Below are 23843 nucleotides of genomic sequence, written 5' to 3'. Positions count from 1 at the left end.
GATGCCTTTTAAATGCTGTAATTGTACCAGCCTCCACCACTTCCTCTGGCAGCTCATTCCATAAATGCATCACCCTCTGTGTGAAAAAGTTGCCCCTTAGATCCCTTTCAGTCTTTTCCCTCTCACCCTAAGCCTACGCTGTCTCGTTCTGGACTCCCCCACCCCAGGGAAAAGACTTTGTCTATTTATCCTATCCATGCCCCTTATGATTTTATAAACCTCTATAAGGTCACCCCTCAACTTTTGATGCTCCAGGGAATATAGCTCCAGCCTGTCCAGTGTCTCCCTATTTCTTAAACCCTCCAGCCCTTGTAATTCCTTTCTGAACTCTTTCAAGTTTCACGGCAGCTTTCCTATATCAGGGAGACCAGAATTACACACAGTATGCCAAAAGTGGCCTAAACAATGTCCTGTACACCTACAACATGACTTCACAACTCCAATACGCAACACACTGACCAATAAAGGCAAGCATATTGATCAACTTCTTCACCATCTTATTTATCTGCAACTTTCAAGGATCTATTAACCTGCACTCCAAAGTCTCTTTGTTCAGCAACACTTCCCAGGACCTCACCATGATGTGCATAAGTCCTGCCCTGATTTATCTTTCCAAAATGCAGCGCCTCACATTTGTCTTGGCTCTCCTTGGCCCATTGACCCATCTGATCAAGATCCCATTGTACTCTCAGGTAACCTTCTTCACTGTCTGCTAAACCTCCAATTCTGGTGTCATCTGCAAACTTACTAACCATACCTCCTATGTTCACATCCAAAACATTTATATTTGTGATGAAAAGCAGTAGACCCAGCAACGATCCTGGGGGAACACTGCTGGTCACAGGCCTCCAGTTTGAAAAGCAACCCTCCATCACTATCCTTTGTGTTCTATCTTTGAGCCAGTTTTGTATCCAAATAGCTTGTTCTCTCTGTATTCCATGTGCTCTAACCTTGCTAACCAGTCACCCATGGGGAACCTTGTCGAACACTTTGCTGAAGTCCATATAGATCACGGCGACTGCTCTGCCTTCATCAATCCTCTTCATTATGTCTTCAAAAAACTCAATTCAGTTAAATCAAAAAAAGCACAATTTGAAGAATGCCTCAAAGAAGGAAAAAGGTGGAGTGATTTAGGAAGGGAATTCTGAAGCAAAGGCTATGAAAAGGGGTTTGATCATTCCTGAAGAAGAGTTTATATTCAAAATGTCAACTCTCCTGCTGCCTGACCTGCTGTGCTTTTCCAGGCCACACTCTCAACTCTGATCTCCAGCATCTGCAGTCCTTACTTTCTCCTACTAAAAGGGACTTGCAGAGCAAGGGAGAGGAAAGGATTCTGGTACTCCTGTTTCTGGGTCCCATTTCTCCTCCTGCCCACTCTAATACATGACCACTTCTGTCAAGTAACTATGCAATGTATTCTGGAGGAAATGGAAGGCATTGGCTATTCAAACCAACAAATCTGTGCCCACTGTTTTGAAGAGAAATCCAGTCAGTTTTATCCCCTTGCCCTCCCCACTCATTATTTCCTTATTTTTGTTCTCCAAGTATTTATCCAATTCTCCTTTCAATGCACTTAAATCCATCACAATAAGACAGCGTCCCTACAGTGCTGAAATAAGTCATTTGGACCATCAAGTCTGCAGCAACCCTTGAAGAACACCTCATCCAGATCCACACAACCTTGGACATTATAGGACAACTTAGCATGACCAATCCACTGCACACCTTTAGACTGTGGGAGGAAACCGAAGCACCTGAAGGAAATCCACGCAGACATGGGGAGAATGTGCAAACTCCACGCGGACACTCACTCAAGGACAGAAATTGAACACAGGTTCCTAGCACTGTGAGGCAGCAGCGCCAACCACTGAGCCACTGTTCCACCCATAGGTGGAAATCCTAACTACTCAGTGTGTAAAAGATCTTTATCGTATTAGCTTTGTGGTTATTTTGCCAAACAGATTGAATGTAATTAGATCTGAGCTATTTGATTGTTTATCACTGGTTCTTCAGTAAACAACTGTAGCCCCTCTGTAACACTTGAGCCCTGGAGTCATTTTGGTGAATCTTTTCTCAGTCCTACTCAAAGCCTTCACAAACATCTGGTTCAAGAATCAGAAACCATAGGCACAGTGAGATCAAACTATTTTATATAGATGCTGCAAAATGATTTTGTTTTGATCTTTATGCCTCTACGAAAGGTCCCCATTCTAAGCTTAGGTTTCAGTATGATATAGTGAAGCCTTTGTCAGACAATTACATGCAGCTCAGTTGTTTATATTGTGCAACCAGCCCCATTTGTTTGAACCTGAACCAATGGCAAAATATGTTTTTTCCAAGGGTGCTTCTTGACATGTTTTCAAATACTAATGCTTGGTTGTCGTGGCTTTTTTATTCATTCTCACTGACATTTATGAGGTGATGCATTCATGTGGAACCAATACCTTCTGCATTTGTGTTGACATATTAGATTTGCACGAAAGCAGAATTAGAAGAATTTATCAATATTACCAATTAACAGTAGACTTCCTCTTCTACTGCTTGAAGTCTTCTCTTTCCTCTTCCCCTCATGCCTCCTTCTTTCTAATACTCTTTGCAACCTTCTCCTTTCCCCATTCTCCCCTCAGCTCCCCCAACTCTTTACAGCCTCCTCCTTCATACCACCTCCTGCATCCTCTGGACCTGACTAGCAGTTCCCCCCCATCACCTCCCCTGTCCCTGCCTCATTTCCCAGTTTCACACTTGGAAATCTCCTGAGGCCTTGGGACCATGTTTGGTAACCCCCTGAGGCCTTCACCCAATAGAACTGCTGCACATAGCCACTCCATACAGCTTCTCCAATTATAGACTGGCTCTCTCCCATGTTAGATGTTGATAGGCTCACTCACGAGCCTATCAGCTTTGAATTTGAGATACAAACACCTGTGACTGGAGAAGCATAGCATAGGCAAATTCTGTGATTGGAGAAGCCTTACTGATTCTGTCTCTATGACATCAGAGTGGGGTTGGCTGAGCTCAGAGTAATCACTATCACAAAGAGGTCTGTGCTTCCCAAGCTCAGACCTGCTGACGGCACAGACCCTGGTGATTCCCCCACAGTGGCACTACCCAGCTTGGCTGCTGGTTGCTTGGAGACAGTCCAGAAATGGCACGGTGGTTCAGCAGTTAGCATTGCTGTCTCATAGCACCAGGGTAAAAAGTGAGGTCTGCAGATGCTGGAGATCACAGCTGAAAATGTGTTGCTGGTTAAAGCACAGCAGGTCAGGCAGCATCTCAGGAATAGGAAATTCGACATTTCGGGCATGATTCCAGCCTCAGGTGACTGTTTGTGTAGGGTTTGCACATTCTCTCCGTGTCTGCGTGGGTTTCCTCCGGGTGCTCCGGTTTCCTCCCATGATCCAAAGATGTGCAGGACAGGTGAATTGGCCATGCTAAATTGCCCACAGTGTTCAGGGAAGTGTAAGTTAGGTCGGGGTAAATGTAGAGTAATTGTGAATGGTTCTGGGTGGGATACTCATTGGAGGATTGGTGTGGACTTGTTGGGCCAAAGGGCTGTTTCCACACTTGTTAATCTGCCCTGATACCAGGGGACAGGAAGAGGGATAGTTCCCATATTTGAATTGTTTCTGCAGAAATTTCATAAAATGTTTAGTCACAAAATTCGTGAAAGCACACTTGAATAGGTCCAAGTGTCCCAAATCAACATCTTTGTAAGGGGGGGGGGGTTGCAGAGGGTATGCTTATACAAGATCTATGCAGATTGTAAGTGGGTGGATTTATACCAGAACAAAATAAAGCTTTAGTTAGATCTGATTTCTTTCCATCTGTCTCTGCACCTGACCTCAGGAAAGATGTTTTGACCTCAGAGGATGGGCATCTGATACTGGCAACTTGAAATGAGAATTGGAATGTAGGACATAGGTGAAAGAAAAGGTACCTTTGTCTCATCAAGCCTGCTCTGCCAAGCATTCCTAACCTCTGAGCCTTTGCATGTACTTGTTTCCTCAGCAACTTCCTAATGTTTTAATCATGAATTTTTGGAATACAAGACAAAAAAAGAACGGCAGATGGTTACTGAAGTGGATTAAAAATAAGAGAATACGTGTTGGAACAGGGATTTTGAAGCATGCACGGAATTAATAGGCTCTGTTGTCCTCATAACTTGTAGTTACAGGCAACCTCTTGACTAAAGAGTCATCATAGAAACCCTACAGTGCAGAAACAGGCCATTGGTCCAACATGTCCACACCAAACCTCCACAGAGTAACCCAGCCAGACCCATTCCCCTCCCCTATCACTCCACATTTACCCCTGACTGATGCTGCTAACCTACACATCCCAGAACACTATTTGGCAATTTAACATGTCCAATTCACCTAACCTGCACATCTTTGGATTGTGGGAGAAAACTGGAGCACCCGGAGGGAACCCACACGGACACAGGGAGAATGTGAGTAGCCAATCCCAGTTTTGTTTTGCTTCCAAGATCAGAGAAGATTGCAGGGTATTTTGGCTATGACCTAGAATCATAGGATTTACAGATCTTTATAATTAGTCTGGAGCAGTTGATTAGCAGCAGTAAGTTTAATCCTGCTGCATTGCTAAGTTTCATAAATACAGCCTTATAACAGTACTGGGCATCCTCACTCTCAAGTATTTATTTATGAAAGATCGACATAAATAGGTGTGAGACTGCAGAGGGAAAGGTGCAGAACTTTACAGACTAGAACCATACAGGATCGGCTGCCCAATGTACATAATGTCAGATACCCTGTGACTTACACTCAAATCAAAATGAAGACTACTTGCTTAACTGTGTTCGGTAATGTGGAGGGACAGCTAAGAATGGAAGAAGGGAAGAAACACACCATCAGTGTCAATTGACATTCATATTGTGTCCATGATGTTCATGTGTCCATTGTGTATTTGACCCACAAGATGGTCGCTACAGATATTGGGAGAAAGTGAGGACTGCAGATTCAATTCAGCTACCCAGTGACGTCACGCACAACTGCACAAAGCTGACATGACGCATGCCGCCTTCAAACAAACATCAACAAGGAGCCATGAGGTTCTCATGCATCATTGATTAAAATCATGAAGCTAGGAAATAACCAAATGAAGGTTGCAGTATTTAGGGCTTGCAAACATTTTTGAAGTGAGAGGTACCATCCTCAGATGGTGATGGCTAGCGTGAAGGAGCATAGCTTTAAATTGAGGAGTGATAGATATAGGACAGATATCAGGGGTAATTTCTTTACTCAGAGAGCAGTCAGGGCATGGAACCTTCTGCCTGCAACGGTTGTAGACTTGCCAACTTTAAGGGCATTTTAATGGTCAGTGGATAGACATATAGATGAAAATGATATAGTGTAGGTTGGATGGGCTTCAGATTGGTTTCACAGGTTGGCGCAACATTGAGCTGGAAAAGCACAGCTGGTCAGGCAGCATCTGAGGAGCAGGAGAATTGACATTCTGGGAATAAGCCCTTCCTGATTCTCCTGCTCTTTGTATGCTGCCTGACCTGCTGTGCTTTTCCAGCACCACACTCTTGACTACTATAGATATTGAACAGATTCAAGCAGATAAGAGGAGCACATTTTGGCACAGCTTTTCAAGAGAGGGGATGTGTGAAGTTCTCTCAGAAATTGAAATTGTTTGAGAGGAAGGCCAATTGGACAATGCTGCTAAAGGTCATTGAAAATCCAGGAAATGTCAACTGACAGCAGACTCTAAGAAAGGCCATGTGAGATGGCTGTGGATCTGAGCATTGTGTTTTGCAAAGGAAGGAGTAAGATAGATTGATAGATTAATATTTAACCACGTCATTTAGTATAAGGGTGCTTTGTACAATTAATCCTACCATGGGACTAACATATAGTGTCGGGTTAAACAAGGCTGGGGGTGGGGTGAAATCAGTTAGTGTCGGTCTCCTCTTTCACGAGATCTCAGCAAACAACAGGCAAAAGAGAATTTGAGCGCAAGAGACAGGGAGAAAACTATGGAAAGACAGAAAAAAAAAGGGAGTATTAAGAAAGAATAAAAGAGAGATGGTGGAGGAGATGCATTAAAAAGAAATAAAGAGAAATATGCAGAGAGGAGAATATTAAGACTGGGGAAATTTGTTGAGAAGTGGAACAGCATTTGGCAAGAGCTAAAATTTTGATTTTCAATGAAGGGATGAAGTCAGCCCTTGAGTCAGGTTTAAATCCAGGCCCACGGCTGAACATAGAATATTACAGCTCAATACAGGCCCTTCGGCCCTCGATGTTGTGCCGACCTGTGAAACCAATCTGAAGCCCATCCAACCTACACTATTTTATTTTCATCTATATGTCTATCCACTGACCATTTAAATGCCGTTAAAGTTGGTGAGTTGCAGGCAGAACGTTCCACACCCCGACTATTCTCTGAGTAAAGAAACTACCTCTGACATCTGTCCTCTATCTATCACTCCTCACTTTAAAGCCAAGCTCCTTCACGCTAGCCATCACCATCTGAGGATGGTACCTCTCATTTCAAAAACGTTTGCAAGCCCTAAATTCATTTGGTTATTTCCTAGCTTCCTGATTTTAATCAATGATGCATGAGAACCTCATGGCTCCTTGTTGATGTTTGTTTGAAGGCGGCATGCATCACGTTAGCTTTGTGCAGTTGTGTGACGTCAGTGAGTAGCTGAATTGAATTGAATTTATTGTCACATGTACCAAGGCACAGTGAAAAGCTTTGTCTTGTGAGCAATACAAGCAGACCACAGAGTTAAGTTGCATAGATAAGTAAATAATAGGGAAACATCGGCAAAAGCAAAAACACATGTACGGGCGAATGTTAAGAGTTTATGAGTCCATTCAGTATTCTAACAACAGTTGGATAGAAACTGTTGTGAAACCAGCTGGTGCGTGTGTTCAGGCTTCTGTACCTTCTCCCCGATGGTAGAGGTTGTAGAAAAACATTGCCAGGGTGGGATGGATCTTTGAGAATGCTGGCGGCCTTTCCTTGACAGCGGGCCTGGTAGATGGATTCTATAGATGGGAGGTTGGCCTTTGTGATTGTCCGAGCTAAGTTCACCACTCTCTGTAACCATCTCCAATCTTGAATGGTACAGTTGTCCCACCAGGTAGTGGTACTTTCAGACAATGCTCTCGATGGCGCGCCTATAAAAGTTGGCAAGGGTATTTGCTGTCATGCCAAATTTCCTCAGCTGCGTGAGAAAGAAGAGACGTTGTTGGGCCTTTGTAATCATTGCGTCCTCTTGAAGAGTCCAAGAAATCTTGTTGTGGATAACCACTCCCGGGAGTTTGTTGAATTTGGCAGGAAGCAGGAGTATGACAACTAGCATGGAGGCTCCAGAGTAGCGAGGGTAGGTTAGGGCGGAGCTCAGGTTGGATAAGTTGGGATTCGGTGCATGGATGACTGGAAGGTGGTTGAGATGGAGGGTTGGACTGGGGCACAGAGGATTGAAGTTGGAAGGGCCTAGGATGTTAAGGATATCAGCATTGCAGTTCAAGTAAAGAAAATGAGTGGGGTGAAAATAGACTCAAATGTGCTTTTATCTCGGGGCATTAGCTATCGGAAGTATGGTTAGTAAATTTGAGGATGACACCAAAATTTGTTGTTAAAAATCACACAACACCAGGTTATAGTCCAACAGGTTTAATTGGAAGCACACTAGCTTTCGGAGTGACGTTCCTTCATCAGGAATGGCAGATGGAAATTAATTTAGATAAATATAAGATGTTGCATTTTGGTAAGACAAACCAGGGAACGACTTATACAGTTAATGGTAAGGCCCTGGGGAGTGTTGTCAAACAGAGAGACCTAAGGGTTCAGGTACATCCTTCCTTGAAAGTTGTATCACAGGTAGACAGGGTGGTGAGTAAAGCGTTTGGCCCACTTGCCTTCACTGCTCAAACCTTTATGTCATAGGAATCGGGGATGTCATGTTGCAGTTCAACAGGATGTTTTTCAGGCCATTTCTGGAGTACTGTGTACAGTTCTGATTGTCCTGTGAGAGGAAGGATGTTACTAAATTGGACAGGGTGCAGACAAAAATTTACAAGGATGTTTCCCAGACTGGAGGGTTTGAGTTATAAGGAAAGGCTGTATAGGCTGAGACTTTTTTCCCTGGAACACAGGAGGTTGAGAGGTGACAATAGACAATAGAAAATAGACATTAGGTGCAGGACTAGACCATTCAGCCCATCGAGCCAGCACCACCATTCATTATTATCATGGCTGATCATCCATAATCAGTATCCTGTTCCTGTCTATCCCCATAACCCTTGATCCCACTATATCTAAGAGCTCTATCCATCTCTTTCTTGAAAGTATCCAGAGACTTGGCCTCCACAGCCTTCTGGGGCAGTGCATACCATGCACCCTCCACTCTCTGGATGAAGAAGTTTCTCCTTAACTCTGTTCTAAATGGCCTATCCCTTATTTTTAAACTGTGTCCTCTGGTTCTGGATTCATCCGGCCTCCAGAGAGTCAATCCTTTAATAATCTTATACGTCTCAATCAGATCCCCTCTCATCCTTCTAAACTCAAGTGTATACAAGCCCAGTTGCTCCAATGTTTCAACATATGATAGTCCTGCCATTCTGGGAATTGACCTTGTGAACCTACGCTGCAGCCCCTCAATAGCCAGAATGTTCTTCCTCAAATTTGGAGATCAAAATTGCACACAATATTCCAGGTGCGGCCTCACCAGGGTCCTGTACAGCTGCAGAAGGATCTCTTTGCTTCTATACTCAATCCCTCTGGTTATGAAGAGCAGCATGCCATTAGCTTTCTTCACTGCCTGCTGTACCTGCATGATTGCTTTCATTGACTGATGTACAAGAACACCTACATCTCGTGGTACTTCCCCTTTACCTATTTTGACTCCAGTTAGATAGTAATCTGCCTTCCTTTTCTTGCCACCAAAGTAGATAACCACACATTTATCCACATTAAACTGCATCTGGCTTGCATTCGTCCGCTCACCTAGCCTGTCCAAGTCACCATAACATCCTCCTCACATTTCACCCTGCCACCCAGCTTTGTGTCATCAGCAAATTTGCTAATATTATTTTTAATACCTTCATCTATATCATTAATGCATAAGTAAACAACTGCAGTCCCAGCACCGAACCTTGAGGTACCCACTGGTCACTGCCTGCCATCCGAAAGAGACCCATTTATCACTAGTTTTTACCTCCTGTCAGCCAGCCAACTTTCAATCCAAGTCAGTATTTTGCCCCCAACACAACGTGCCCTAATTTTGCTCACTAATCTCCTATGTGGGACTTTATCAAAAGCTTTCTGAAAGTCCAGGTACACTACATCCTTACAGAGGTTTGTAAAAGTCATGAGGGGTTTGGATAAGGTGAATGGCAAAGGTCTTTTCCCTTGGGTAGGGGAGTTAAAAACTAGACAGCATAATTTTAAAATATTTAAAAGTGACCTGAGGAGGAACATTTTCACATCGAGGGTGGTTCATACATGCCGGGGGTAGTGCGTGTATGAAATGACCTGACAGAGGGAGTGATGTGGGTGGTACAATTACAACATTTAAAAGGCATTTGGAATGGGTATATGAATAGGAAGGGATATGGGCCGGATGCTTGCAAATGGGATTAGATTGGGTTGGAATATCTGGTCAGCATGGTTGAGTTGGACTGAACAGTCTGTTTCTGTGCTGTACATCTCTATGACTCTATATGTGGAATGGGCTGCCACAGAAAATGGTAGAGGTTCGTGAATGGGAAAGGTTTAGCAGGCAATGGGTTAATCAGGACAAATGGGACTGGTTTAGTTTGGGAAACCTGGTTGGCATGGATGAGTTGGACCGAAGGGTCTGTTTCTGTACTGTATGACTCTATGAGTTCATCTACAACATTGTAATTATTGACACAGAGAGCAAGCTCCTTTACCAGCTATAGAAGGAGGGGTCTGCTACGCTTGTAAGTTCAACTATATCCCACAGCGAGATGAGTGCAAAACTGATAACTAGCATGAACATTCAACACAGAATAAATGACACCACGCAATATTGTCTGTTTTTCCACAATAAAAGCAATGTTCCTAGTACACTAATGTGGTTAAGCTGTGATCAATAAATAATGCTGATGTACACATTTATAAATTGAAACCAATGTAATGCATAATGATTATACCTCAAATTTAAACTTCTACCATTGTGCTCTCAGAAAGAATTACATTCATGGCAATGATTGGAGGAGTTGTTTTCCTCACGTTGAACCTCCCTCTTTGATTCTTTCTGACTCCTTTAAAGCTTATCATCATGTTTTCCCAGTGAAGAACTTGCCCTGCGCAGAATTCCTCACATTTCCTATGCACACTGTAAGCTTTAATTGCAACCACATGGGAAATGAGTAAGGTCCGGGATGGTGGGGGGGTAGTGGGTCCTTCTACACCATCAGCAATGGTACACCACTGACAAGCGCCTGTTCGAAGGGAAAGAGTGAAGAACAGAGGACAAAAAAAAACGTACAGAGATACATTCCGAGGTAAAATATAAAATAAAAGAAAAATCATAGAGTCATGCAGCGTGGAAACAGACCCTTTGGTCCAACTAGTCCATGCAGACCGCAATCCCAAACTGAACTTGTCCCACCTGCCTGCTGCTGGCTCATGTCCCTCCAAACAGTTCTAATTCATAAACTTATCCAAATGTATTTTAAATATTGTACCCACATCAACTACTTCTACTGGAAGTTCATTCCACACATGAACCGACCTCTGGATATACAAAAAATGCCCCTCATGTCTTTTTTCAAATCTTTCTCCTCACACCTTAAAAATATTACCTCGTCTTCAAATCCCCCATTTAATTCCGAACCAGTTTTGTTTTTGAAAAGCAAAGGAACTGTGAAAATCTATTTGAATGGTCTGCTGCGAAAGAGGATATTTAGGCGAGTTTTTGAATCCTCATCTTTCAGATTCTCATGGGTGATGGAGAGTCGCTTGGTGACCCCAGAGAGATGCTGTCACATTAGAGAGTGAGACTACTGGTGGCGAGTTTAACTTCAGGGTTTGATACATGCAAGAAGGAAACACTTTTTTCAGCAAGTGTCCATGCCTTCAGAAAGGGAGAACCAAGCCCTAACAAATCCTCTCTGATGACGTTCCTTCCCCCACCTGCTGTACTTATCATTTCACCATAATACATGAGGAGTCCCCTAAGTTGCACCTACCAGTTCACCTGCACTCTGTGATAGATTTGTAGCAGTAACGTTCAGAAGGTCACTTTCTTTAGCAAGGGCCAAGTTACTACAAACAGTGACGCTGGGAAATCTTAATCTGATTTTAAGAGATAAATTGTTGAAATTTCAGGGCATTTTTTAAAATGCACTGATCAATACTTCTGGTCAAAAATTTATTGAGTTCATTTTCAAGCTGCAGAGTAAATAGATTTCTGCCCCCCTGGGGAGTTGGAACGAACAACATAGAGATGCTTGAGAAACTTCAATGTCAAAATAATCTTCACAACAAGCCCAGTAAACCTAATTTAATATGTTTATATCTGCAAATAAATAGCGCTGTCTTAGTTTGCTTGGATCAACAGTGTTATTTAACAGGAGGTGGTGTCATATGTTTGCAGTCTTAAAATAACACCCACTTTTATGTAACACTTTGTCAAAAAAAGATCTCAAAGCCAGTCACTTCTCATAGAGTCAAATAACGATTATTCTGTCGACCTACAGGTCATCCATATGAGGGAAACGGTTGTAATGTCACCAGCCTAATAGTCCAGAAGTTAATCTTTAACTATTTCTGTGGCACAGTGGTAGAGTCCCTTCCTCTGAGCCAGGAGGGCCACACTCAAGTGCCACCTGCTCCTGAGATGAGTAGTAACATCTCTGAACAGCTTGGCTACGGAATGTAAAAAGAAGGTCTACATGTACGGGTAATCACCCTGTTTTCAGAGGAGTTTTGTCCAGGAAATTGGAAGAAACCCCCATTCCAAGACCCAACACAGGAGGCGATGGCCCAGTGGTATTATCACTCGACTGTTAATCCAAAGACCCAGGGAATATTCTGGATATTTGGGTTCAAATTCTGTCATGGCTGATGCTAAAGTTTGAATTCAATAATAAAAGAACTTGGAAATAAGAATCTAATAATGACCATCAAATCATTGTTGAGGTTAAAAAAAAACTATCTGCTACCCTAATGCCCTTTGGGAAGGAAACGGTCATCCTTACTTGGCTTAGACTACATGTGACTCCAGACCCACAGCAATGTAGCTGACTCTCAAATGCTCTCTGGGGTGGGTGATGAATGTCATTCATGCCCTTATCCCATGAATGAATGCATTTTAAAAAATGTTTGATGTAGTGCAGGATGTTGGAGAGGCCTCTTCTGCAGTACTGTGTCCAGTTCTGGTCACCCTGATATTATTAAGCTGAGAGGAAGATTTATCAGGGTGTTGCCAGGTGTGGAAGGTTTGACTTATAAGGAGGGGCCGGATAGGCTGGGACTTTTTTCACTGGGCGTACGAAGATGAGGGTTGACCTTATGGAGGTTTATAAAATCATAAGGGGCTTGGATAGGAAAAATAGACTCTCTTCCTTGTTTTTCAAGACTAAGGGTCACATTTTAAGGTGAAAGGGGAAAGATTTAAAAAAGAGGGGAAATTTCTTTACTCAGACAGTGGTTCTTAGTTGGAATTACCTTCCTGAGGAAGTGATGGATGCTGGTAGTTACAATGTTTAGATAAGTACATGAATAAGAAATGTTTGGAGGGATATGGGCCAAGCGCAGACAGGTGGGGCTAGTTTAGCTTGGGATTATGGTCAGTGTGGATGGGTGAGAATGAAGGGTTGGTTTCTGTGCCGTATGACTTTATAAGTCCATGGATATATCTCTGCCAAATGAAAGAACCTTTGACATTGGAGGCCTCTTTCAACAAAAGGCTATGATCTGTAAAAATACAAAGGCTTGTATCGTTCATCATTCCAGTGATGGTATGATATAATGGGAATGGAGTTGTGAAATAATTGTAAGATTTAATTTCCAACAGTTATAGAGTCATAGAGATGTACAGCACAGAAACAGACCCTTTGGTCCAATTCGTCCAAGCCGACCAGATATCCTAACCTAATCTAGTCCCATTTGCCAGCACTTGGCCCACATTCCTCCAAACCCTTCCTATTCATATACCCATCCAGATGCCTTTTAAATGTTGTAATTGTAATAGCCTCCACCACTTCCTCTGGCAGCTCATTCCATACACACACTACCCACTGTGTGAAAATTATGCCCCTTAGGTCCCTTTTAAATTTTTCTCCTCACACTCTACACCTATGCCCTCTAGTTCTGGACTCCCCACTCCAGGGAAAAGACCTTATCTATTGACCCTATTCATGCCCTTCATGATTTTATAAACCTCTATAAGGTCACCCCTCAGCCTCCGACACTCCAGGGTAAACAGCCCCAACCTATTCAGCCTCTACCTTTAGCTCAAATCCTCCAAACCTGGCAACATCTTTCTAAATCTTTCTGAACTCTTTCAAGTTTCACAATATCTTTCTAATAGAAAAGAGACCAGAATTGCACACAATATTCCAAATGTGGCCTAACCAATGTCCTGTACAGCCACAAGATGACCTCCCAACTCCTATGCTCAATGCTCTGACCAATAAAGGAAAGTTATCCTGCACTGACCCAGGCACCAGCAAATGAAACCTGCTTGTTTTTAGCAACTTGGAGCTGGGTATTCCAGATTAGGAGCACCACCTCTACCACCCTGGCCACAGACCACATACCCACCCCACCCCCAGTGCACTGATAGGAATATGTGGGCAATGCAATCTCATCACACCTGTCTCCCAAAATTCCGGAAGGTGCTCGGGGGTAAAAATTGGCAGCCCACTCACCATTTTGAACTCACTAATTACCATGGTGACTATATATGTGGAAGGAAGTTAATGCATTGGAAGCATTTCAGACAAAGTTTACCAGAACAATACCTGAAATGAATGAATTGTCTTATGAGGGAATTCTGGATTAGTGGTGCTGGAAGAGCACAGCAGTTCAGGCAGCATCCGAGGAGCAGTAAAATCATCGTTTCGGGCAAAAGCCCTTCATCCTGTAATCCTGATGAAGGGCTTTTGCCCGAAACATTGGTTTTACTGCTACTCGGATGCTGCCTGAACTGCTGTGCTCTTCCAGTACCAGGAATCCAGAATCTGGTTTCCAGCATCTGCAGTCATTGTTTTTACCCTGTCTTATGAGGGAAGACTAGAGAGGCTGGGTCTGTATCCGCTGGTGTTTAGGAGAGTCAGCGATGATCCTGAGGAGGTGATGGTTTAATGGTATTATCACTTGACTATAAACCCAAGACTCAGGTATGTTCTGAGAACCTGAGTTTGAATTTTGCCTTGACAGGTAGTGGAATTTGAAATCAATAATAAAAAAAAGGAACCCAGAGTTAAATGTTGAATAATAATCGTTGTTGATTGGGGAATTAAACAACATTAATGTCCTTTAGGGGATGAAAGATGCCAACCAGAGATTTCAGACCCATAGCAACATGTTTGACTTTTAACTGTCCTCTAGGCAAAAAAATGCTGGCTCTAGTCATAATAGAGTCATGGAGATGTTCAGCACAGAACCAGGCCCTTCAATCCAACTCCTCCGTGCTGACCAAATATCCTAAATTAATCTAGTCCCATTTGCCAGCATTTGGTCCATATCGCTCCAAACCCTTCCTATTCACATACCCATCCAGATGCCTTTTAAATGCTGTAATTGTACCAGCCTCCACCACTTCATCTGACAGCTCGTTCCATACATGAATGTTGCCCCTGAGGGCCCTTTTATATCTTTCTCCTCTCACCCTAATTCTATGCTGTCTAGTTCTGGACTCCCCCACCCCAGGGAAAAGACCTTGTCTATCTATCCTATCCATGCCTCTCATGATGTTATGAACCATGGTATGTCACCCCTCAGCCTCCAACGCTCCAGGGCAAACAGCCCCAGCCTGTTCAGCCTTTCCCTATAGCTCAGACACTCCAACCCTGTCAACATTCTGTGAATAAATAAAATGGAAACATATAAGATCCTGAGGGGACTTGCCTGGGTGGAAAGTGAAAGGGTGCATTCATTTGTGGTTGAGTCTAGAACTAGAGGTACTGGTTTAAAAATGAGGGAGCCGTTACAACATGGCACTGGATAAAACATAGCAGGCCAGGCAGCATCTGAGGAGCACGAAAGCCTATGTTTCGGGCAAGAGCCATTCATCAGGAATGTGAAGGGGGAAGGGGGCTGAGAGATAAATGTTGGGGGTGGGGGAAAGGTAGATGGGAAGGTGATAAGCGAATGCAGGTGGGAGGCGATGTGATAGGACGTTGGCGAGGATTGGTGGGAAGGAAGATGGACGGGTAGAACAGGTCATGAGTGCAGAGCCAAGTCAGAGGGTTGGATCTAGGGTGGGATGGGGTGGGGTGGGGTAGGGAGTGGGGAGATTTGGAAACCGGGGAATTCAATGTTGAGGCCGCCTGATTCGATTAGATTACCTACAGTGTGATAACAGGCCCTTCGGCCCAACAAGTCCACACCGACCCGCCGAAGCGCAACCCACCCATACCCCTACATCTACCCCTTACCTAACACTACGGGCAATTTAGCATGGCCAATTTACCTGACCCGCGCATCTTTGGACTGTGGGAGGAAACCGGAGCACCCGGAAGAAACCCACGCAGACATGGGGAGAATGTGTAAACTCCACACAGTCAATCGCCTGAGGTGGGAATTGAACCCGGGTCTCTGGCGCTGTGAGGCAGCAGTGCTCACCACTGAGCCACCGTGCCACCCACTGGTGGTTGTAGGCTTGCAAGGCAGAAGATGAGGTGTTGTTTCTCCAGTTTCTGGGTAGCCTTACTTAGGTGGTGGAGGAGGCCCAGAGCAGAATTAGCAAGCTGATCCTTACTGTGACGCAATTAGCACTTTCTTTGCGTTCCTGAGCTATTGTGGACAAGGCTACTTTATATTGCTCAAAGGACTAGACCGCATTGAAGGATCAACCACACCTGTAGGCCGCCAGGTAAGATTAGCAGATTATCATCTCAAAACTGACTGTGTGGAGTTTGCACGTTCTCCCTGTGTCTGCGTGGGTTTCCTCCGGGTGCTCCGGTTTCCTCCCACAGTCCAAAGATGTGCGGGTCAGGTGAATTGGCCATGCTAAATTGCCCGTAGTGTTAGGTAAAAGGGGTAAATGTAGGGGTATGTGTGGGTTGCGCTTCGGCGGGTCGGTGTGGACTTGTTGGGCCGAAGGGCCTGTTTCCACACTGTAAGTAATCTAAAAAAAAGGTACAGTAGTGACCTGTTTGTTCTTTTAACAGGAATCAATAGTGGTTACATGGTTGCCATTAGATTAGCTTTTTAATTGCAATTTTGTTTACTGGCTTCCTGTTTCACCATCTGTTGTGGTGAGATTCGAACCCATGTCCTCAGAACGTTAGTCTGGGGTCCTCAATGACTAGTCCAAAGGGCATTACCACCATTTCACTTCCTCTCCCATTGCGAGTGACGAATGTCAGATCTGATGCTATCTCTCAAACTCACTTGTTCCTTCCAATGCATAGTATTGGCAATTGTGAAAGCAATATCTCCAGTTTGCTGTTAAATGACTCAATTCTCCCAAGATCCAGCATCAAACTGTCTGCTGTTTCAAAGACTCACGCATAGAATCCCAACAATATGGAAGCAGGCCATTTAGCCCATTGAGTCACACTGACTGTCTGAAGAGCATTCCACCCAAATCCACCATGTTTCCCCTCCCTCCACTACTCTATCCCTGCATTTCTACGTTCTTTGACACTATGTGGCATGGCCAATCCACCTAACCTGAACATCTTTGGATTATGGGGGGAAACTGGAGTACCTGGAGGAAACACATGCAGACACGGGGAGAATGTGCAAACTCCACACAGACAGTCACCCGGGGGTGGATTTGAACCCGGGTCCCTGGCACTCTGAGGCAGCAGTGCTAACCAATGAGCCACCCAAGCTGCACAATGGTGATGCTAAGGGTGGGGCAAAGGTAATGCTAGTGTTCTTCAGGAAAGATCATGTCGTGGAGGGGATCTGGGTGAGGAGGGGGGCAAGCAAGAGGGAAGAGTCAAGGCAGGAAAAAGGGGAGAAGAAGAATGCAGGGGGCATGGGAGGAAGGGCAGGTGGGCAAGAGAGCATGGGGAGGGGGCAGGCAAACAGGAGGAAGGCAGGCAAGGGGGGCAGATAAGCAGGTGGAGGGATGCACAGGCAGGGGAGAGGGACTGCGTGAGCAGGAGAGGAGAGGTAGTGGAATGAACTTTGAACTTTGTTGTGACCAGGAAGAAAGGTGTCGGGTCACCAGTTGGTAATTCAGTTCCATTGCTCCATCCTGCCCTCTGGTCCTTTCCCAGGAGGCAGCATGAGGGGTCAGGGCTTAGCCAGGTTACCGAGCTACATGTGGCAGGCCACTGACAGCATTGATGAAAGGAGGCTGATTGACACAACAGATTGGACGGTACTCTCGTGGTTTGGTTATTTATTGACAATTTGGTGGAAAAATTGCCTATTAGCCACAAACTGCAATACACTGTGCCCCATTTAACACTGACGGCACGGTTCACAGCTCACGGAGAAAATCCTAGTCATTGTTTCTGCACATTGGTTTCGAATCTTACCTCACCTTCAAATGCCAATCATGTCCCTTTGATTACACTGCTCTGAACAAGATGTAATAGCCTGTCAAGCTCCTCATTATCTACTCCTTTCAGAATCCTTAATAAAAAACAACAATCATGTCACCTCCTGGCCTCACTTTCCATTGAGAATCTGTCCAATTTACATAATCACTCTTCACAATCCCATCCCTCCATCCCTTCAATTGTTCTGGCGATGGTGTTCAGCAGCATCTATTGTATGTTGAGGAAGCCAGAACTGTGCATAGTGTGGGAATTGTTGTCACAGCAATGGTTCACACAGTGCAGGATCATGTCACTTTCCTGCCCGCTGCTCAGAACTGACTGTTTCAATAAAACCCAATACCTGATTTACATCACTCACTTGCCACCAAACATTAGTGCAATCATTTCGTAGACGCATAGAAAATGGGAGAAAGTGAGGACTGCAGATGCTGAAGATTAGAGTCAAAACGTGTGATGCTGGAAAAGCACAGCCAATCAGGAGAATTGACGTTTCGAGCATAAGCCCTTCATCAGGCATTCCTACTGAAGGGCTTTTGCCTGAAATGTTGATTCTCCTACTCCTCACATGCTCCCTGACCTGCTGTGTTTTTCCAGCACCATACTCTCGACTCTAATCTCCAGCTTCTGCAGTCTTCACTTTCGCCCATTTGACCCTTTGACCCTGCTCCACCATTCAATATGATCACACCTGATCATCCAACTCAGTTCCCTGTTCCTCCTTTCTCCCCATATCTTTCAATCCCCTTTGAACTAAGTTCACCTCCTTCTTGAAAATATTCAATGTTTTGGTATGGACCACTGTCTGTGGCAGAGAGTTCCGCTCTCTGGGTTAAGAAATTTATCCTCATCTCAGTCCTCAATCAACTACACTCTATCCTCAGACTGTAACACCAGGTTCTGGACTCCTTCGTCATTGGACCATCCTTCCTGGGTTTACTCTGCTGATTTCCCTGTTGGAATTTTATAGATTTCTATGAGATAACCCTCTTCAATTTTCCAAACGCTTGTGAATATAATTCCAACTGATCCAGGCTCTCTTCATAGGCCAGTCCTACCATCCCAGGATTCAGTCTGCTAAATGTTTTTCAGGGTGACTCAGTGGTCAGTGCTCCCTCACAGCGCCAGGGACCTGGGTTTGATTCCAGCCTTGGGTGACTGTCTGTGTGGAGTTTGCGCATTCTCTCTGAGTCTGTGTGGGTTTCCTCCAGGTGCTCCTGTTTCCTCCCACAATCCAAAGATGTGCAGATTAGATGGATTGGCCATGCTAAATTGCGAGGAGCAGGAAAATCGACATTTTGGGCAAAAGCCCTTCATCAGGATTCCTATGAAGGGTTTTTGCCCGAAACGTCGATTTTCCTGCTCCTTGGATGCTGCCTGAACTGCTGTGCTTTTCCAGCACCACTCTACTCCAGAATCTGGTTTCCAGCATCTGCAGTCATCGTTTTTACCATGCTAAATTGCCCATAGTGCTCAGGGATGTGCAGGCTAGGTGGATTAGCCAGGGGAAATGTGGGGTTACACGGATAGGGTTGGTGGTTGGTGGGGTGGGAGGGTCGGTGTGGACTCAATGGGCCAAATGACCTACTTCCAAACTGTAGGGGATTCTACTTAAAAAAAAAACCTTTGTTGCACTCCCTTCATAATCAGAGCATCCATCCTTCCTCAGATAAGGAGACCAAAACTGCAGATAATGCATCAGTGTGGTCTCACCGAGGCCCCTGCACAATTGCAGCAAGGCATCCCAGCTCCTCTACTGGAATCCTCTTGCTGCAAGGGCCAACATACCAGTAGCCTCCTTCAATGCCTGCAAGTGAGAAGGCTGGCCTCAGGATCGTGTTATAGAAGAGAGTGCTCAGTATTGATTGTCTGTGTGCAAGCGCAGTGATCCATCTTATGGGCGGCACGGTGGCACAGTGGTTAGCACTGCTGTTTCACAGCGCCTGAGACCCGGGTTCAATTCCCGACTCAGGCGACTGACTGTGTGGAGTTTGCACGTTCTCCCCGTGTCTGCGTGGGTTTCCTCTGGTTGCTCCGGTTTCCTCCCACAGTCCAAAGATGTGCGGATCAGGTGAATTGGCCATGCTAAAATTGCCCCTAGTGTTAGGTAAGGGGTAAATGTATGGGTGGGTTGCGCTTCGGCGGGTCAGTGTGGACTTGTTGGGCCAAAGGGCCTGTTTCCACACTGTATGTAATCTAATCTGATCATGTGAGTGATTATGTAGTGTTAGTAAAGTGCATACCTATTCATCCACTTAGTTTGGTTGCCTGTACTTGAGTTTAACAAAATCTGATGATGCCTGGTCTGAGCTGACACTTCAGTGCACTCCTGAAGAGGTGCTGCACTGCCAGCGGTGGCCATCTTGTGAAACCCAAGTCACTGCTTGCCTAAACAGGTGGATATAAAAATCCCGTGATATTAATCGAATCAAGGGCAGAAAGTTATTCTGGTGCCCAGCCAACATTTATGTCTCAGTAAATCAGAGTCACTTATGTGCAATATGGTTTCAAAATTTTTGGAAGCGACCACATTTCAAAATGATTTAATTGGATGTGAGGAAGTATCCTGAAGATGAGGAAAGGATGATTTAAATGCACATTCTTTATTTCGACATTGCAAAGATGGTATATAATAATTACACTGAGTTTTGACTTCTGGCAGTGCAATCCCATTTGAAGCCCCGGGGAAAACGTTTTGTTGTCACAGACTGTAAACATCAATATTTTTATACTTCTTTGAATATCTAATTTAAAAAATGCTAATTTCGCAAAGTTCTTTGATGCAGGAAAGATTGCTTTGAACAAATAAAATGCAAGAGCAAGGCATAATATTCAATCTATCTCACCTCTACCATGCCTCAGGCACAGATTTGGCCGACAGCGGGCTTTGAAGGGGGGAGACAGGCAGGAGGACATCAGGACAAAATCAGTGTATCCATGTCAGAACCTGAGCAGGAAAGTTGAATCAGATTTTTGGTAGCCGCATGTCTGCGTGGATAGAGAATAGGGCAGCACTGAATTTAGCAGGGGGAGCAGGCAATTGGGATGAGAGATATCAGAAAAGACAGAAACAACAAAATCTTCCATTGACATAGTCCCTTGAGCACACTAAGGCACAGTGTCTCATGTTAGAACAGGGATGAAAGAAGTTGTGCAAAAGTATGTTGTTACAATTTCCTATCTGTTTGATCAGTGACATTCTGAACCAGTAGGCACCTGCACCTCTGTCAGCAAAGGGCAGTCAGCAGTACTAAATTGATATCTTCAACTCCAAAATCCAGACAACAACTCACCAAAACAAAATACCCCAATCCCCATCATGTGCAGGACAACATAGTTTACAAGATTCCATGAAGTACGATATAGGACAAACTGGCAGACAGCTAACAATCCACATCCACGAACACCAACTAGCCACTAACCACCATGGCCACACACGCTGATGACAAGGAGGTCAAATTCAACTGGGACAACACACCGATCATAGGACAAGCTAAACAGAGGACAGTCAGAGGGGTTCCAGAGGCATGGCACTCAGCAATGGACTCCATCAACAAGCACATTCACCTAGGCCCAATATACCGGCCACTACAATGAGCAACTGGAACTGGAAACCGGAAGCAGCAGGAAGAGAACCAAATAAATTCCAGGGGTACAGTACAGCAGCACTTCACAGGAGGCTCCAAAGCACTGAAGATGTCACCGAGACAGGGAATGAAACATCTGCAAATCAACTTCCCAGCTTGGTGAACATACCCACAACCACAACAACTGGCACCCGGCTACAAATCTTTATGCAAACCTCCAAAACCCATGTTTACAGATTCCATGGCTCCCAGCCTCTGCAACATAAGATTAGTTGCAGTGCCTCAGAGAAATCCAATGAGCCGGTGGAAATTAAAAGCTTTTCTTAGCTGGGCTGTGATGTCAAAAATGAATATGTTTGTACAACTGAGGAGAGCACAGTCTAAAAAGTGATGGAATACTTGCCCTCCCAGATGGACTGACGGTGTGGGTGATACCATTGGTTTGGAGTTTGGGTACATCAGTGGCAAGCCAATCATTCCTGCTTGATTGAAGGTTGTGGATGACAGGATCAAAATTATCTGTGATGCATTCCAGAGTTGAATAGCTGCTCTGCAGTGCATATCCCATCTCTTTCAACCCCTTCCTTCAGGCAGAAGGTACAAAAACCGAAACACTCATACCAACAGATTCAAGAACAGCTTCTTCCCTGCCGTTGATAGACTTCTGAATGGACGTCTCGAATTTTAAATTTAATGGTGAACTCACTGTGCGTCATACAATTAAAACAAGGGTCACAGATTTAATTAATTGGAGCATTGCAAAAGATAAAGAAAAGTAATTTTCAGACCATTGAGGGAGAGTTGGTCTTGTTTCCAGTTAGGGTAGAAAACTGATTACTTTGTAAACCAGGACCAGGGTGATCCCCTTGTTACAATTATCCAAAATGATTGGAGAGGAGTTCACCCGATTTTTTTTCACCAACTAGCCCTGAAGTCTTTTTAATCTGAGGTTTGGCCTCAAGGATTGAAAAGGAGCAATGATGTAATGTCATTTTAATTGCGGTGGATACTCTGAATAGACCAGGAGGTGCATTGTTTTCATAAACTTGCCCTTTTTCCTCTATTATGTTCGGATTGTGAAGCTGAGGTGGATGATATTGCCTGGGTTGGAGGGTTTGAGCTATAGAGAGAAGCTGGATAGGCTGGGGCTGTTTTCCCTGGAGTGTCAAAGGCTGAGGCATACATAAATGTATAAAGTCATGAGGTGCATGGATAGGATAAATAGCCAAGTTCCTTTCCCCAGGGTGGGGAAGTCCAAAATTAGAGGACATAGATTTAAGGTGAGAGGGGAAACATTTAAAGGGGACCTAAGGGGCAACCTTTTCATGCAGAGGAGGATGTGTGTCTGGAATGAATTGCCAGAGGAAGTGGCAGAGGCTGGTACAAATACATTTAAAAGGTATCTGGATGGGTATATGAGTAGGGATAAGGACCACATTTTGGAAACTGGGACTAGATTAATTTAGGATATCGGTCGGCATGGATGAGTTGGACCGAAGGGTCTATTTCCTTATTGTACTTCTCTATGGCTCTATATCTCCCAAATGTTGATGATAAATTGGCTGCTTGTCTTACGGAGGCTGAAGAGTTTGGAGACGTTCCTTCGAAAAGTTGGCAGTCGTAAATGCAGTGAGTACTACAGATGAAAGATGATATACCTTTTCAAATGCTGGTGTTTTAATACTTTGAAACTCAAGGTAAAAGAGTGTGTGAGTGGTTTTGCAAGTAGAAAGTTGGAGTTGCAGTTTCTGAGCCAACGTTGATGTTTGAATTACTTTTAGAGAAACGGGTAAAATAGGCAGGATGACTCTGCTCATTCATTACCAAACCTATTGTCCATTATGACGTTTTAGGGTGAATGTAATGCTCTTCAAATATTTTAGTCCCTTCAGTGTAATCTGCTAGGGTTTGATACTATAATTGTGCTTCTGAGATGAAGACCCATATCCCATGCTTTCAAGAGAGGTCGCAATGAATAATCAAGAGTGCTGAGGAAGGGTCACGGGACCTGAAGCGTTAACTCTGATTTCTCTCAATAGGTGCTGCCAGACCTGCTGAGCTTTTCCAGCAATTTATGTTTTTGTTTGTGTTTGCAATGAATAAAGGCCCTTTATTAATTGTGGGGTGATGACCATGTGTGATTTTCAGCCAATAAGTGTTTGTGAAAAAAAAACAAAAGTTTTGGTTGCATGAGACTGAATGTGACATTTATTTTCAGTTCTTCCGGATCAATTTCTTACTCTTTCCTAACTGATGCTTTTTGCTACAGGATTTCTTCATGGAAACTTTTATCCTGTTCAAGGATTTGATTGAGAAGAATGTCTACCCAAGTGACTGGATGGCTATGAGTATGGTGCAAAACAGGTAGGAGCTACAGATCCGTATCACACACCGTATGTCCCTCATACCAACCTTTACATAGCTGGCAACATCTACATTTCTGAACCAGAAGGTTACAGGTTCATCTCCCACTCCAGATACCCAGATACATAACCTTGGCTGATGCCCTGATGAAGAGCTCATGCTCAAAATGTAGGCTTCTCCTGCTCCTCGGATGCTG

At 44.2% G+C, this 23843-nt stretch overlaps 1 protein-coding gene across 1 annotated transcript in view; it reads left to right on the top strand.

Annotated features, from left to right (window-relative positions):
• LOC132823334 (dedicator of cytokinesis protein 2-like) overlaps positions 1-23843 on the top strand; it is a 717727-nt gene that overhangs the window by 483906 nt on the left and 209978 nt on the right. Inside the window, exon 29 of the mRNA XM_060837030.1 lies at positions 23553-23647. Coding sequence (XP_060693013.1) covers positions 23553-23647 — 95 coding nt within the window. The remainder of the gene's footprint in view (positions 1-23552; positions 23648-23843) is intronic.

The sequence above is a fragment of the Hemiscyllium ocellatum genome, chromosome 16, assembly GCF_020745735.1.
Source record: "Hemiscyllium ocellatum isolate sHemOce1 chromosome 16, sHemOce1.pat.X.cur, whole genome shotgun sequence".
Lineage (NCBI taxonomy): Eukaryota > Metazoa > Chordata > Chondrichthyes > Orectolobiformes > Hemiscylliidae > Hemiscyllium > Hemiscyllium ocellatum.
This window is presented reverse-complemented; position numbering and strand designations above follow the sequence as displayed.